Source organism: Peromyscus californicus, unplaced genomic scaffold, assembly GCF_007827085.1.
Source record: "Peromyscus californicus insignis strain IS unplaced genomic scaffold, ASM782708v3 Scaffold_13__1_contigs__length_99412109, whole genome shotgun sequence".
Classification (NCBI taxonomy): Eukaryota; Metazoa; Chordata; class Mammalia; order Rodentia; family Cricetidae; genus Peromyscus; species Peromyscus californicus.
Window position 1 is genome coordinate 85,727,029 of NW_026294424.1, and position 14,347 is coordinate 85,741,375.

At 53.1% G+C, this 14,347-nt stretch overlaps 1 protein-coding gene across 1 annotated transcript in view; it reads left to right on the forward strand.

Annotated features, from left to right (window-relative positions):
- Positions 1–14,347, forward strand: part of Shroom3 (shroom family member 3) — a 301,901-nt gene that overhangs the window by 271,146 nt on the left and 16,408 nt on the right. Inside the window, exons 5-7 of the mRNA XM_052735386.1 lie at positions 1,075–4,291; positions 10,149–10,222; positions 12,844–13,731. Of these exons, the coding sequence (XP_052591346.1) occupies positions 1,075–4,291; positions 10,149–10,222; positions 12,844–13,731 (4,179 nt within the window). The remainder of the gene's footprint in view (positions 1–1,074; positions 4,292–10,148; positions 10,223–12,843; positions 13,732–14,347) is intronic.

Sequence of the window (14,347 nt, forward strand, 5' to 3'; positions counted from 1 at the left end):
AGGCCAGAAGACAGAGTCAGAGCTCTTGGGACAGGAGTTAGAGACAGTTGTGAGCCACCATGTGAGTGCTGAGAACCGAACCCAGCCAGGGCTGTTATTAACTACTGAGCCGTCTCTCCAGCCCCCTATAATCAATCAGTAGAGCGGTTTTAAACTCATAGCAAAATGGAATGGATGCTACAAAGATTTCCCAAACTCCCTGGTCCCCACACGTGCATGTTGAACTCTGTGGTTATCTCACATTTTTTTGAGGCAGTTTTCTGAGGTATGAAGGGCCAGTATTGAGACTCTTTCCCTCTCCCCAACCCAGAGGAGCAGAGATCGACGAAGGTCTTGCTCTCCTGACGGCACACTGAGGATGGCTCTGGTGTTGGAACCCCAGCCTAAAGGACCTCCTGTGGCTAAGACCTCCTTCCCAGCCTCCCTCTCTCCCTTACCCTCTCTTCTCTCATTGGCCTTTTCTGGCTCCCACGTCTCCCCGAGTATTTCTCTTTTCAGCTTCGTGTTTAGCTTCTCCCCACAAACAAACCGTCCCTACCAATGTTGAGACTCCAGGAAGGTTGCCAGGGCCCAGCTTTTGACTCCATAAAAAGGAATGATATTAACTAAAATCATAAGCATGTGCTCCCCAAGTCCCCCAGCCTTCACATGCCTATTGGCTTACTAAGCTTTTCTCGATCTCCCCCACAATATCTCAAGAGACAGAGAATGTTCTCCCCGTCATCCTTCCTTCTCTTCCGTTTTTCCCCACTCACCTCCTTCATTTCAGGGCATGTGTAAAATGTCATTCACAATGCAGCAAGCCCCATCAGCGTGCTGCCTGTGCCTAAGGCCAGCCCTTCCTCCTGGTAAGCCTGAGTGATTAATTAGAGGCTCCTAAGGCCATAGCATTGGGCAGTTAATCCTAGTGATGACACAGGGAATCGGAACAAGCCCCAAACAAGGCCCTCTTTACCCGCCCTTCCGAAAATGGGACCTCTTGCATAAGAGTGAATTTATAAGCCGAGCCCTGTGTCTGTGAGTCCACTAAACTCCTCAGCCAACTGACTGCTTTGTCTCTGTCCTCCCTCCCAGCTCTTCCACAAGTGACCTCTCCAACTACGACCATGCTTATCTGAGGCGGAGCCCTGACCAGTGCAGCTCCCAAGGGAGCATGGAAAGCCTGGAGCCTGGTGGCGGGTACCCATCCTGCCACCCTCTTTCCCCTGCCAAGTCCACGAGCAGCATCGACCAGCTGGGCCACCTCCATAACAAAAGAGACTCGGCCTATAGTTCCTTCTCCACGAGTTCTAGCATCCTGGAGTACCCACCCCCTGGTGGCTCCGGCCAAGAACGGTCAGCTTCCACGGACATGATTTCTGCTCGAGGCGGCCTCCTAGAAGGGATGAGGCAAGCAGACATTCGCTACGTCAAGACAGTCTACGATACCCGGAGGGGGGTCTCGTCCGAGTATGAGGTGAACCCTTCCGCTCTGCTCCTTCCAGGCAGGGACGCCCACGCCCCAGCAGGTATCCAGGGCTGTGCCAAATGGCACAGCGTTCCTCGGGGCAAGGGGGCGCCATCCCCATCCTGGAGCCAGCAGTGCCCGGGCTCCTCGGATGCCGCCACTGACAACCTGCCCCCTAAAGTGGGCGCACCCACGCCCCCGACTCGGAGCGACAGCTACGCAGCCATCCGGCAGCGCGAGCGTCCCAGCTCCTGGTCGAGCCTTGATCAGAAGAGGTTCTGCAGGCCGCAGGGCAACTCCTCGGGCCCCTCGAAGACGCCGTTCCTCGAGGAACAGCTGCACACGGTCCTAGAGAGGAGTCCGGAGAGCAGCCCCCCGGTGAGGCCCAAGCATGCCTATGCCCAGAAGGCACAGCCTGGCCAGCCCCTGCTGCCCACCGGCATCTACCCGGTGCCTTCCCCAGAGCCGCACTTTGCCCAGGTGCCCCAGCCTTCCGTGAGCAGTAACGGCACCGTCTACCCCGCCCTGGTCAAGGAGAGTGGCTATGCCGCTGCCCAGGGAGCTTGTAACAACAGGATGGCTGCCTTGGACGAGAACGGGAACCACCGTGAAGCCAGCAGGCCCGGGTTCGCCTTCTGCCAGCCCCCGGAGCGGGACTCGGCGGCCCCGGCGGAGAGGAACCCAGAGCCCACGGCCAGATTCGTCTCCTACAAAGTCCATTTTTCTTCAGCGCCTGGAAATGAAGACGCCTCCCTGAAGAGACACGTCGCGCCTCTGCAAGGCAACAGCAGCCCATACCCCAGCGAGAGACGGATCGCCAATCACCAGGGCCTCTCACCTCCTCGGGCCCCGGCCGCCTCGCCCGTGGGTGGTGACCGGAGGCCCTCCAGGCTCCCCCAGCCCCGGGACGGTGACTTCCAGGAAGATCACAACGCCAACCCCAGGCAGAAACAGGAGAGGGAAGGTCACAGCGGCCAGAGCAACTTTGGCAGGTCCAAGTTGGCCTTCGCCTCCCTCCAGAACATTCCAGAGAGCCTGAGGAGACGAAGCAGCAGCGTGGAGCTCGGAGGAGAGGCCCAGGAGGGTTCCCCCGGTGGCAGGCCCCCCTGTGCCCTCTACGCCACCGTCGAAGAGCCCGGGAGGAAAGCCGGGCCCGACGGCAGGAGCTACCTGGACAGGCCCGCTTCCTGCCCAAGGCCGGAGGGCAAGGTGCAGGCCGCAGACCCCAGGTCTGCAGAGCCCCCGGCCCCACCCCTGCAGCAGACATGCGGCGTGGCTCCCAGGAGACCCAGCTCCAGCAGCGCCTCCCCCTCCTCCCCCTCCTCCTCCGCCCTGCAGTACAGGAAGACCCCGTGTTCGGTGCTGGAGAAGGTCTCCAAGATAGAGGAGCGAGAGCAGGGCCGCCACCGGCTCCCCAGCGTGGGCAGCTGCACCACCTTCGGCCCGAACGCCAGGCCCGGTCGGAGCGGCAGTGACTTTGAGGATCCCAAAGCCGCCGGCGTCCATCTCTCCACGGAGGCCACGGAGCAGCCGCGCAACGGGGAGGCGAAGCTCGAGGAGGCGCCCTGGCAGCCGTGCGGCCAGCCGCCGAGGAGGGCCGCCGAGGGCCGCGGACCCCCCGGCCGAGCTGCCGAGCCCCCGAGGCCCGAGGCCCGCCTGCTGCGCAGCCAGAGCACCTTCCAGCTCTTCAGCGAGGCCGAGAGGGAAGCGGCCGCCGCCGCCGCCGCGTGGTCGGAGGACCGGCCCGGCACCCCCGAGTCGCCCCCGCTCGACGCGCCCTTCAGCCGCGCCTACAGAAACAGCATCAAGGATGCCCAGTCCCGCGTCCTGGGGGCCACCTCGTTCCGTCGCCGGGACCTAGAGCCGGGCACCCCCGCCGCCACCTCGAGGCCCTGGCGCCCGCGACCCGCCTCTGCCCACGTGGGGATGCGGAGCCCCGAGGCCGCCACCTCCGCTGCTGCAGCAGCAGCAGCAGCAGCAGCAGCTTCAGCATCCGCATCCTCAGCATCCTCGTCCTCCCCACACACCCCTCGGGAGCGGCACAGCGTGACCCCGGCCGCACCCCAGGCTGCCCGGCGAGGTGCACGGCGGCGCCTCACGCCCGAGCAGAAGAAGCGCTCCTACTCGGAGCCCGAGAAGATGAACGAGGTCGGGGTGTCGGAGGAGGCCGAGCCCGCCGCGCCCTGCTGCGGCCCCCAGCGGCCGACGGCCCCGCCGCCGCCGCGCTTCTCGGAGAGCACCGTGGCCGACCGGCGCCGCCTCTTCGAGCGCGACGGCAAGGCCTGCTCCAGCCTCAGCTTGTCCGGGCCCGAGCTCAAGCAGTTCCAGCAGAGCGCCCTGGCCGACTACATCCAGCGCAAGACCGGCAAGCGGCCCGCCTCCGCCGCCTGTCCCCAGGAGCCCGGGCTGCGCGAGCGCGCCCAGAGCGCTTACCTCCAGGCCGGCCCCGACGGCCCCGGCCTGGCCTCCGCCTGCAGCCTGAGCTCGCTGCTGCGGGAGCCCGAGGCGCTGCACCGCAAGGAGCACCCCCACCTGTCGGCAGCCGCAGATGCCCCCCAGGCGCCCCGGGATCGCAGCAGCTCCTTCGCCAGCGGACGCCTCGTCGGGGAGCGACGACGCTGGGACCCCCAGATCCCCCGACAGCTGCTCAGCGGAGGTAACTGCGGACCCAGGGGCACCCAGAGAATGGACAGGACCCCTGGCGGGTCGCCTTCCTGGGACATGGTGGCCGCCAAGGCGGGGAAGTCCAAGTCAGCCGAGGATCTGCTGGAGCGCTCTGATACCCTGGCGGTCCCTGTGCACGTGAGGTCCAGGTCGTCTCCCACCTCTGACAAAAAAGGCCAGGTAGGTGCAGCCAAGCCCCTGGCCTGGGACTGGCCCTCTGACTCTAACATCTCTCCTTTGTTCAGTTTTTTTTTTTCTTTTAAATTCAGGAAAGTAATATTTTTTTCCTGCAGTTTTCTAGAGCTATCTTACTTGATTTCTGTACAGATATATAAATATCTATGTAGGTTTTTTTAGTTATATAGTTGTTTTATGGTTGTTCGTGGTACTGGCAGTTGAACCCTCCATGCCAAATAAGTACTGTAGCCACAGAGCTATACCCACCCAGCCTCTTGTACTTTTTCTTTTGAGATAGAGTCTCACTACGTTGTCTAGTGTGGAGGCCCACAGAGGTTTCCTAGTGAGATCTGAACTTGCTTTACACAGCAAGGCTGCATAAGGGGATGGATTGGTCACCAGGTATTTAGAAGGGTCTGCATTGGCTGTGCTGGGGGAAGGTCTTTTGCTTCACCCCTTGGCATTTCTATAAATAGACCTTTAGCAGCGACAGAAGGGGCTGGTGGGTTTTGACCCAGGCCCTCCCGAGGCTATCCTGTGTTTCTATCTATCTCTCTCCCCTCTATATTTCTGTCTAAATGTTTCTCACTTCTCCCTGCTCAAGAGTACCCTGGGGGAAAAAGTAGGAGCAGGTCCCCCACAGTCTAGGCTGGCGTTGAACTTGTCAGTCCATCTGTCTCAGAATTCCAATTAGTTGAAAGAAACCTTTGCCACCAGGTCTTGTTTTTGGTATTTTATGTAGGTGGATGTAGGTTTTAGGAACTGTCCTGTCTCCCAGTGTATTAAAACATGTGTGCACACACATACCCACTCACACACATCCCTCTGGGAGAAAATGCTGTGCTCTCCCAGATAGTTTCTGCTGAAAACTATCTAGGAATATTCTCTCCAGTGTAACTCCCACTTTAAAAAAAACCAGAGAGTCCATTAAAGCCTACAGTGCTGCTTTCTCCCCTACGGATCATTTAAACTCTGTAGTTACAAGATTTTCCAGCTAATTTTTACAGCAGTAGTTTACTACATAGAAGCCCAAACTGTTTGTTCTTCTTTCCCAATACTGTAAAGATGATATGATTAAAAAAAGAAAAAGAAAAAAAAAAAAAAGCTGGGTGTGGTAGTGCACACTTTTATTACCAGCGCTCAGGAGGCAGGCACGTATCTGTGAGTTCAAGGTCAGCCTGGTCTACATAGTGAGTTCTAGGATAGCCAGGGCTATGTGGAGAGACCCTGTCTCGACAAAACAGATAGAAAAGCATAGGCAAAAAATAAATCTTCTCGTGTTTAAATGTCATTATTCTGTCTTGGGGAATTGGTTAGATGACTGAGTGCTTTGTGTGTTAACATGCGCGCGCGCGCATACGCGCGCGCGCACACACACACAATATTTCATAAGCTGGTCACTTGGGAAAAAAATTTCAAGTGAGCTTTTAGGTTTTGGAGAAGTGGTAAGGTTTCTTCAAATCCCAAGTTAGTACTTTGTACTATTTGTGAAATTGCTTTTAGAAAGATAACTGAACACAGAACAGTATTTAGGTGTTCTTCTAATAAGGGGATGCCACACTTAATTGTTATTTAATCGGGGGATATGGAGCCAAGGAGGAATATCCAGGATGAGAGACCTGCTTTGTACTGCTCGGCACCAACTCGCAGGCATTCTTGAGCTGCTTCCGGCCCAGCAGCTAGTCCCGGCCTGACTAGAGACGCCGTGGGATAACTTCGTGCATGCTCTTCATCTTTAACCTTATTTGTGGTTAAAACAAAGCAGTGGGCCGGAGGGTGTCGTTTGATGATAGAAAGCCAGCAGGTACCGGCCCTGGATTTGGTCTCCAACCACTGGAGCAGGGCAGGGAGAAAAAAGAAACAAGATGATTCTTACCGAATAAATACTTGGCGAATTATGATTTTTTTTAGAACTATAAATTCAAATTTTTAGTTTTTGGAATTGTAAGTTTAAAGAATTCTCCCATTATCTAGGATTTTTGTAAAGGTTTAGTTAATGAAGAATTTTTCTTCCAGCTTCAGTGAACTCAAACAAGGTAAGTAACCTTGTACAGGCTGAGGTAAAACCAAAAGTCTGTGGATTTCACTTCTGGCACTGTCTGAGTTTATGACACCCGCAGAGCATGATTGCTCTTATTAATCAGATGCTGGTATAGTGTGAGATTTTATAAGCTTCAGTGTGTGTGTGGGGTGGGGGGTGAACAATATGATAGTCCTTCTCAAAATTCTGTCAGGTCCTTTCTGTCCCCGAAACAAGTCATCGTAAAAATCAGTTCCCCTGAGTATAACGGTTGATAATTTGGAGGCCTGAAGTAATAACTGCCGGAGGCCACTGTTTGAACTACAGGTAGCCTGAGAGCTTTACTCCGGGACCTGACGGGGCCTCTCCCTCGGTTCCTTGGCATTCTCTCTGACACACACACACGGCACCCATTCCTTGTTTTCCCCGTGTTCCTTGTCATTTGAGGAGCACAGTTGCAGAACAGTGACTGCTAGGGACGGAGCCTCCGTGCTCCTTAGACCCCTGCTCGTCAGTGTCCACTGAAGTTCAGCGACACCTTGGCATCTTAGTGCTGGGTCCGCAAAGCTGCAAAAGCACTTACATGTCCTTAAAATGTAGCAGAGTCTCTCAGAGCTGGTTAAGAGCACTTGCTGCCCCCTGCAAAGGATGGGGCTTCAGATCCCAGCACCCACATGACAGCTCACAAGCATCTGTAACTCCGGTTCTAGGGTATCCCGCACCTTCTGGCCTCTGCAGACACCATGCATTCATGTGGTCCACAGACATACACACAGACATACACACATAATAACAAAATAAATCTTTAAAATGTAGACTAGCCTATTTCTTTTTAATAAACTCTACATAGCTTAATTCTGAGGCAGAGGCGTCTCTGGTTCATCTGGACTGCGTCTTCAGGGCCCTTCACGTTCCCTGTGAGGGGGGATGACACTCAGTAAGCTGCTGAGGGAATTAGTGGCTCACACTGCAGTGTTGGCGGGAGGCAGGATTCTTTGGGACAGCCAGTAAGCAGCGGATAATAAGCACCCATTCTTTGAGCATAATTAATAGAATTGACTTTCTGTGAATTGTAAAATTACAAGTAGCCAAGGCTAATTGAGTTTGTGCCGTGTGCCAATCATTGTACTGTTTTATAGCTAGAAAATTAATCTTTGTATACGCAGTGAGGTTGATTGATAACTGTTACGTTAAAGAGGGGTGACTGGTGCCCAGAAAGGGTACAAAAGTCTGCCCAAGGCGGTAGAGAATAATGTTGGAGACAGTATTGCCTTGCTCTGGTCTTGACGTCATTAAACCAAGCTGTTCCCTTGAATAAAGAGAGGTCAGCAGGGGAAAGGTGGGAAGACATCTTCTGTCTGAAAGTAGCAGGTGGTAAAGTGATTTCATTTTAGTGTTTGTTAGTTATTACTTACATTTAAACTAGGTTTTATGTGGGTTCCTAATTCACTTTAGTAGATGTTGGAAACTAATACCCTAGAGTACATAACTATTGCAGTCTCTGTATTTTGTTGGTCTCAGAGATGATTAAACTTGGAACCCCTCAAAAAGAGTCTGGATTGGGATTTTATCCACTTCAGGTTACATCTTAGGTGTGCGGAGATCTGGGGGTTGGCTTGGGTTTCTCTGCTTTTGTTTAGTTGAACCCACAGAGATCTGCCTGCCCCTTTAAGTCAGTTTTGAAATAATTACCCCAAATGAGTCAGCTGTTGATCAAGTTGGTCTGTGTCTATGCCTGGTATTTCTCCGGCGACTGCTGTTCTTTTCTGTGCTGCCCAAATACATTCTTCACACTCAGCGGTTTACAGAAAGTCAAGGATTGCTTGACAGTGAACGCACGCAAGAGGAATATCCTCCTTGGGTTTCTGCTAGGTTGAGAAGATGTTTGGGGTATATGGCTCAGTGGTAAAGACCTTGCCTGGCATGTTCAAGGCCCAGTGCTTTGAGAGTGAGAAGTGGGGAACTGATAGCCGACTATTGGAGTTAATTCCCACTCCCTTTTAAATGCATACCCACATTTATAGCCTTTCCAGGGCCGAATCCCATGAATGCAGAAGGTTAGCTGCTTTCCCATACGGAAACACAGAGGATGGAATTGAATGTGAAAACATATTTAAACTTCACTGTGCCAGGAACTCAGATGGCTCCCAGGCTGTTGAGGTTAACTGTTGGCAAAACCTGGCCCAATTGTGTCGACAAGGAAGGGTGGTGGGACAGGAGCTCCTGTCCTGCAGTGGAGGAGAGTCACTGCATGGAATTCATCTGCAAGCGTTCAAACCCGATTGCGTCCACCCATCAGCTGCCTTTAACCTATTGAAATTCTACAGAGAGGTCTTGAGCTCTGGAGAGATCCTGGCTTGACTCCTGGTTCCTGTTTGTTTAACTGTAGGCAGTGTTTCTGAGCTGCATAAACACACTTGACAGGGTATGTACACGTGTACTGACGAATGCATGCAAATTGCAGTAGAAATGTCAAATAGATAATAGTCCATGCAAGATACTAAGCAAAGTGTCCGGCACGGTAATATACCTGATCAGGGAAATGGGAGATTATTAATGTCTTCTGCCTGTGATCACCTTTGACTTTTAGGGGGGCAGCAGTGGAGGGGAGAATCGATACTGAGAATTGAACCCAGGGCCTCATGCATGCTAGGCGAGCATTCTACCACTGAACTGTATCTCCATGCATCCTTTGGCTGTTTTGTTTACACATGTAGATAAGTGTGTGCATGTGTGTGTAAAGTTCCTGGAGGCCCTAGGGTGATGTTGAGACTCCCCACCCCCCCACCCCCGGGCTGGTGGTACTGAGACAGGGTCTCTCAGTTGAACCCAGAGCTCATGAGTGTAACTAATCTAGCTGGCCAGCTGGCTCTGGGGATCCCCTGTCTCTGGAGTGTTAGAATTACAGGCCGGCCACCATGACCACCAGCATCTATATGAGTTCTGGGGATCCGAACTCCAGCCCCCACCAAGCACTTGGTCCTCTTGTTATCTCCCCAGCCAGCAACATTTGAGTCTTCATTGACTCCGAGTTCCTCCTCCACCCAGACAAAAACATGGATGAGGAACTAAAAGGCAGCTAGCCCACTAGATGAATGAATAGTGACTAAGTTACTAATACTAGGTTCACATTAGATCTGAAGTCTCCTTTCCCGCCCGTGTCCTAGTACCGTAGATAATGGAGAACTGACCACATTACCATCCATGGCAACAGTGTCCTCTTCATCAAGACCAGATCACAGGGGACAGGTTTTACACCATCAGGGTTAACAGTTCCCTTTCAACATACCAGTATCTACTCATAGTAAAAACAAACAGAAACTACCCTGAAAAGCCCCCAGAGTTACTGATGTCACATAAGGGGGAGGCTTGAGAGAGTTTACTGTCACCGATTTCAAATTAGATTCCTACTCAGAACACTTGAAAGTTTGCAAAACTGTAACTTTGCCTGTTGTCTGTCCTATTTCCCATTGCCACCTGCTGCCATTTCAAAAGTTTGACCCATCGAATTCATGTCGTTATCGTCACACTTAGGTACTACAGCAGTCGTGAACTCCACAGTAATCCTTCTCAGACTCCCTTTCCCCGACAAGCGTTCTTGTGAGGGAGACACCTGCAGACACTGAAGGAAGTTCCCGTGTTGACTCCCACCTCTGACCCTGGGCCTGTCTCCTCACCAGTGCCTGCTGTCAGCAGTACTTCCTGGAGCTCTGAGGACTAAATGGGAGAGTCTGTCAGAGTGCTGCCCTGGTGCCTGACCACAGGGGTCAGCAGCATGCAGGTTCCTTCTCTTTCCTTCCTGCGCCCTCCTTCAGCGTTGCCCTGTTCTTGTGCTTCCAGGATGTGCTCCTGAGGGAAGACGGCAGCTTTGGTTTCGTGAAGGACCCATGTTGTTTGGCTGGCACTGGATCTAGGTATGTACATGTATGTGGCAATAGAAGAAAAAAATGTTGGCAAGGGTGAGAAGTCAGAACCCTGACCCCCGTACACCATGGGAATGTAAATTGGCGGCATAGAGAACCGTATGGAGGCTCCTGAAAGCATTTGAAACTGAGCTAGCCTATGATCCAACCATAGCAATCCTGAGTATATGTATATCCCAAAGGACTGAAAGCTGAGTCTGAGAAAGGCTTGCGTGCGAGTGTTCATAGCAGGGTGGTTTACTGTTGACAGTAGTCAGAAATAGTCAAGGACTCCAGTCTCCATCAGGGAATGACCATGTAAACAGAGCACAGTGGAATATTGTCCAGCCTTAGAAAGAGAAGAAATCCTATCGAATATGAGCCTAGATTATATTAGCTAGGTGAACTAAGATGCTTAAAAGCAGTCTCCGTGAAGAAACTCAACCAAATGAAGCATTGAACTTAAGTCGTGCTTCCTGAGGGATGTAGTGTTAGTGTGCTGAGGGAGAGCAAACATAAACTAATGACACCTGAGACTAGACTGGCTCCTTCTTGGGTGTCGTATTCGTCTGTGTTTATGATGTATGTCTAGAGACTTTTAAAGGGGACATCATAAACACAGACGAATACGACACCCAGGAAGGAGGCAGTCTGATACTTAGACGCTCGCCATACTAACGTTACATATCTTTGAAAGCAGGCTAGGTGACCCCTAGAAGATGCTAAGTGTTATTGTTTGGCTGGTTGGTTTTGTTTTGAGACAGATTCTTACCCCGTAGTCTAGGAATTTGCTAGCTAGCCCAAAAAGCTTGCCTGGAACTTTGATCCTGCCTCAGCCTCCCTAGTGCATACCACACCCAGCTAAGACGCTAAATTTAAAATGGTTCCGATCCTCCAATCTGGAGAATGGCTGGGCAGAAGAAACACCATTCTTTCGTCAGACATACACCAACAGGGTACTTCCTGCAAGGTGCTAGGGATTCCAAAACGCATGAATAGAAGGAAAAAGCATTCCCAGAGGACTTGCCCCCAAATCCACTGAGAGGTGCGGAAGAGCCCATAAATGTAGCAGGGTCCCTGGTGAAGAAGGACTCAGTGAAGGAGGTCTGTGACGGGGATGGAGAGATGTGGGTGGATGTTTCCTGTCCTGACTGCCTGTTCCCAAATGACTGGCAGCCGCTTCCCAGATAACTGACTCAGAGACTCAATATAAATTATAAATGATCGGCCGATAGCTCAGGCTTGTTACTAGCTAACTTGGACACTTAAATTAACCCATATTTCTTATCTGCTTTGCCACATGACTTGGTACCTCTTCTCAGGTTGGTGTGCCCATCTTGCTCTCTCGGCAACTCCTCTGAGTCCGCCCTTCCTCATCCCATTGTCCTCAGTTTGGCTTTCCCACCCAACTTTATCCTGTTCAGCTATTGGCCAGTCAGCTTGTTTATTAAAGGAGTCATAGCGACATATAGTCACACAGTGTACAGAGGATTATTCCACAGTAGAGAGAGGCTACATCTGAGAGGGAGAAGCTCAGAGGCTCTTTACTCAGGCATCTGTAGCTAATAAAAGTAAAGGCATGCACGTGGCTTCGAGTCTGTGGCCTGCCTCTGTGTGCTGCCTTAGCCTTGCCTGACCCTAACGGTTCTGTGGTCAGCTGCTGCCGGGATGTACGAAAGAAAGAGTCACTGCTCCGTCCGAGGCCTCAGATCCGTGAAATGAAAGGTGTGTCTTCTGCTCTCCAGGTTCCCTTCCACGGCCAACTGGGGAGCTGCAGATACAGAATTCACAAATGACAGGATTTGCTAGAGATTGTCTTTTTAGTCCACACATTAACTGTTGTGTCACAGGTCCAGGCTAGGGGTACTCTCGACTCTCTCCTCTCTCCTCTGCTGCACTCTCTCTTCTCTCCACCTCTTCCTTCCCCTCTGCCCCTCTGTATACGTACGTACGTACGTGTGTGTGTGTGTGTGTGTGTGTGTCCGTGTCTGCTCCTCAGTCTCTCTGCTTTCAATAACAAAGGGATTTCCTTGGTGACTATAGACACTTGCTTAAGGCACCATGTAGGTATTTTTGCTTATTGTCAGTCTCCTGCAGAGGTAACTGATTAGCTCCTTAGGGGGTATCTCCCTCCTTTTTATTTAGTTAGTTATTTATTCATTTTTGTCTTAGGAAATGAGAACACTAAGAGACTTGGAGAACAGAGAATGCTATAATCAAACCTTCGGACTCAGCAGCCACACAAATGTTCCCCAGGCAGACCCCTCCTTTGGGATGGTTCGGGGGGACAGTGAGGCATCAGGCTTTCCCCCACCCCAGAACCCGGAGCAGCTCCCCACAGTGGTCCAAAGAGGAGCTGAAGACGTGGGCTCCCTGTTTTCGTCATGTCCTACAGCCTGTCCTCAGAGGCCATCTTACATGTGTGTTGTGACAGGAGACGGGGCTGCGAGGGAGACTTGAAAGGAAGGGTCGAGCGGACACTGCCTGTAGGGACTCTGCTTGTCTACTTTGTTTGAGTTGGTTCAGGGAGGGTATCGGCGTCTCTGGGGGTGAGGGTCCTCATCTGTGTTTCTGATGCTCAGTGTTTGCCGTTTCTGGAGAGCTCTGACCCTCCTGTCTGTGCCCTGTTCCAGGTCTATCAGTTGCTCAGACAGAGGCCAGAAAGAGCCGGCATTGCCCCTACACCATCCTACCCCTTGCTGGAATGGCTTAGGCTACAAAGCCACGGTTGGTTCCTCAGCTCCTGCCGAATGTTCTGGAGCCCCAGACCATCTGAAGCAACCTAGAACACCTTGCCCTAGGCCACTTTCGGCAGGAATGCAAGGCCACTTTCCAGATGCCAGAGCTGCCTCCGTGGCCGCGCTCAGCTCCCCTCTGCCGTCCCCTGTCCCCTCCAGTTACCATTCACAGCTCCCCATTGACCCGCAGACTGACAGGAGTGGTCAGACTGGACGACAGCCTCTTCCGTCCTCCGCCCCCGCAGCGACCCGCAGACACGATGGCCATAGCCTGACCCAGCCTCCCAGCCCCAAAGGCCATGAGTTCAACGGCCCAGAGCATGGGCTGGAAGAGGGAATGTGGAAGAGGGGGTCCCCGCCTCAGCGACCCCCTCCACTGTGGGTGAAGTGGGCCCCCGCAGTCAGAGAGGACGGCCTTTCCGAGGACACCTCGGCGCCTGAGCTTGCAAACCCGAAGCACTATAGAAACCAGAGTCTGCCCAGTTCATGCAGCACCTCAGACCCAGATACTCCAGGAAGGATCTCTCTCCGGATATCCGAGTCAGCCCTGCAGGCTTCCCCGCCACCCCGGGGGGACTATGATGACGAAGTGTTTGTGAAGGACTTGCACCCCAAGGTTGCTTCAAGCCCCGCCTTTGAAGCTCTTCCCCCGCCTCCGCCTCTACCTCCTCCACCGAGCCAGGAAACCCTAGTGAATGGCTCCGATGACTTTCCTCCGCCGCCTCCCCAAGCCGTGGATGAACGGCTGGACAGCGAGGCGTCCCCGGAACCTGTGTGCAGCAGGTGAGTCAGCAGCGCAGCCAGGGCAAGCCTTTGGCCGAGGGGAAGGGGTCACAGCAGCCAGGCTGCCCAGGGCATCCTCGCGTTGCTCACGGGCGAGCCCTCGATAGAGATTCGTTAATGCCGGTTCCACTCGTGAAGCTGGCAGCCCTGGTCATCTGTTTGCCTCGAGGGGCTAGTGTCGGTTGTGGGCCGCGAAGTGGGAATTTAAAGAGCCAAGACCCAACTCCTCTTGCCTGACCGAGCTTTGGATCAGTTTAAGAAATAGAATCCGGAAACACTGTTTTATTGCTGGCAGGACAGACAGCAAAGAACACGGCTTCTGTCTGGCTGAAAGGGTCTCCTGATACAGAACGCCCGATTAGGCTTCCTGTCTCCAGGCACTCCGTGTCCACGGAGGTAAAGGACAGAGCTAACAGTCGCCGGTGTTTAGGGGAAGCGTGGAAACCAGGCTAACGAGGAGCAAGCGTTTCCCACACAGTCTCTGAGACTGGTGATTGCTATGCAGAATTCTCTCTGGGGTCCAACAGGATGGCTCAGTTGCTAAGGCCGCTTGCCACCAAGCCTGATGCCCCAGGTGTGAGCCCCAGGACCCACGTGGTGAGAGGAGAGAGCCTGT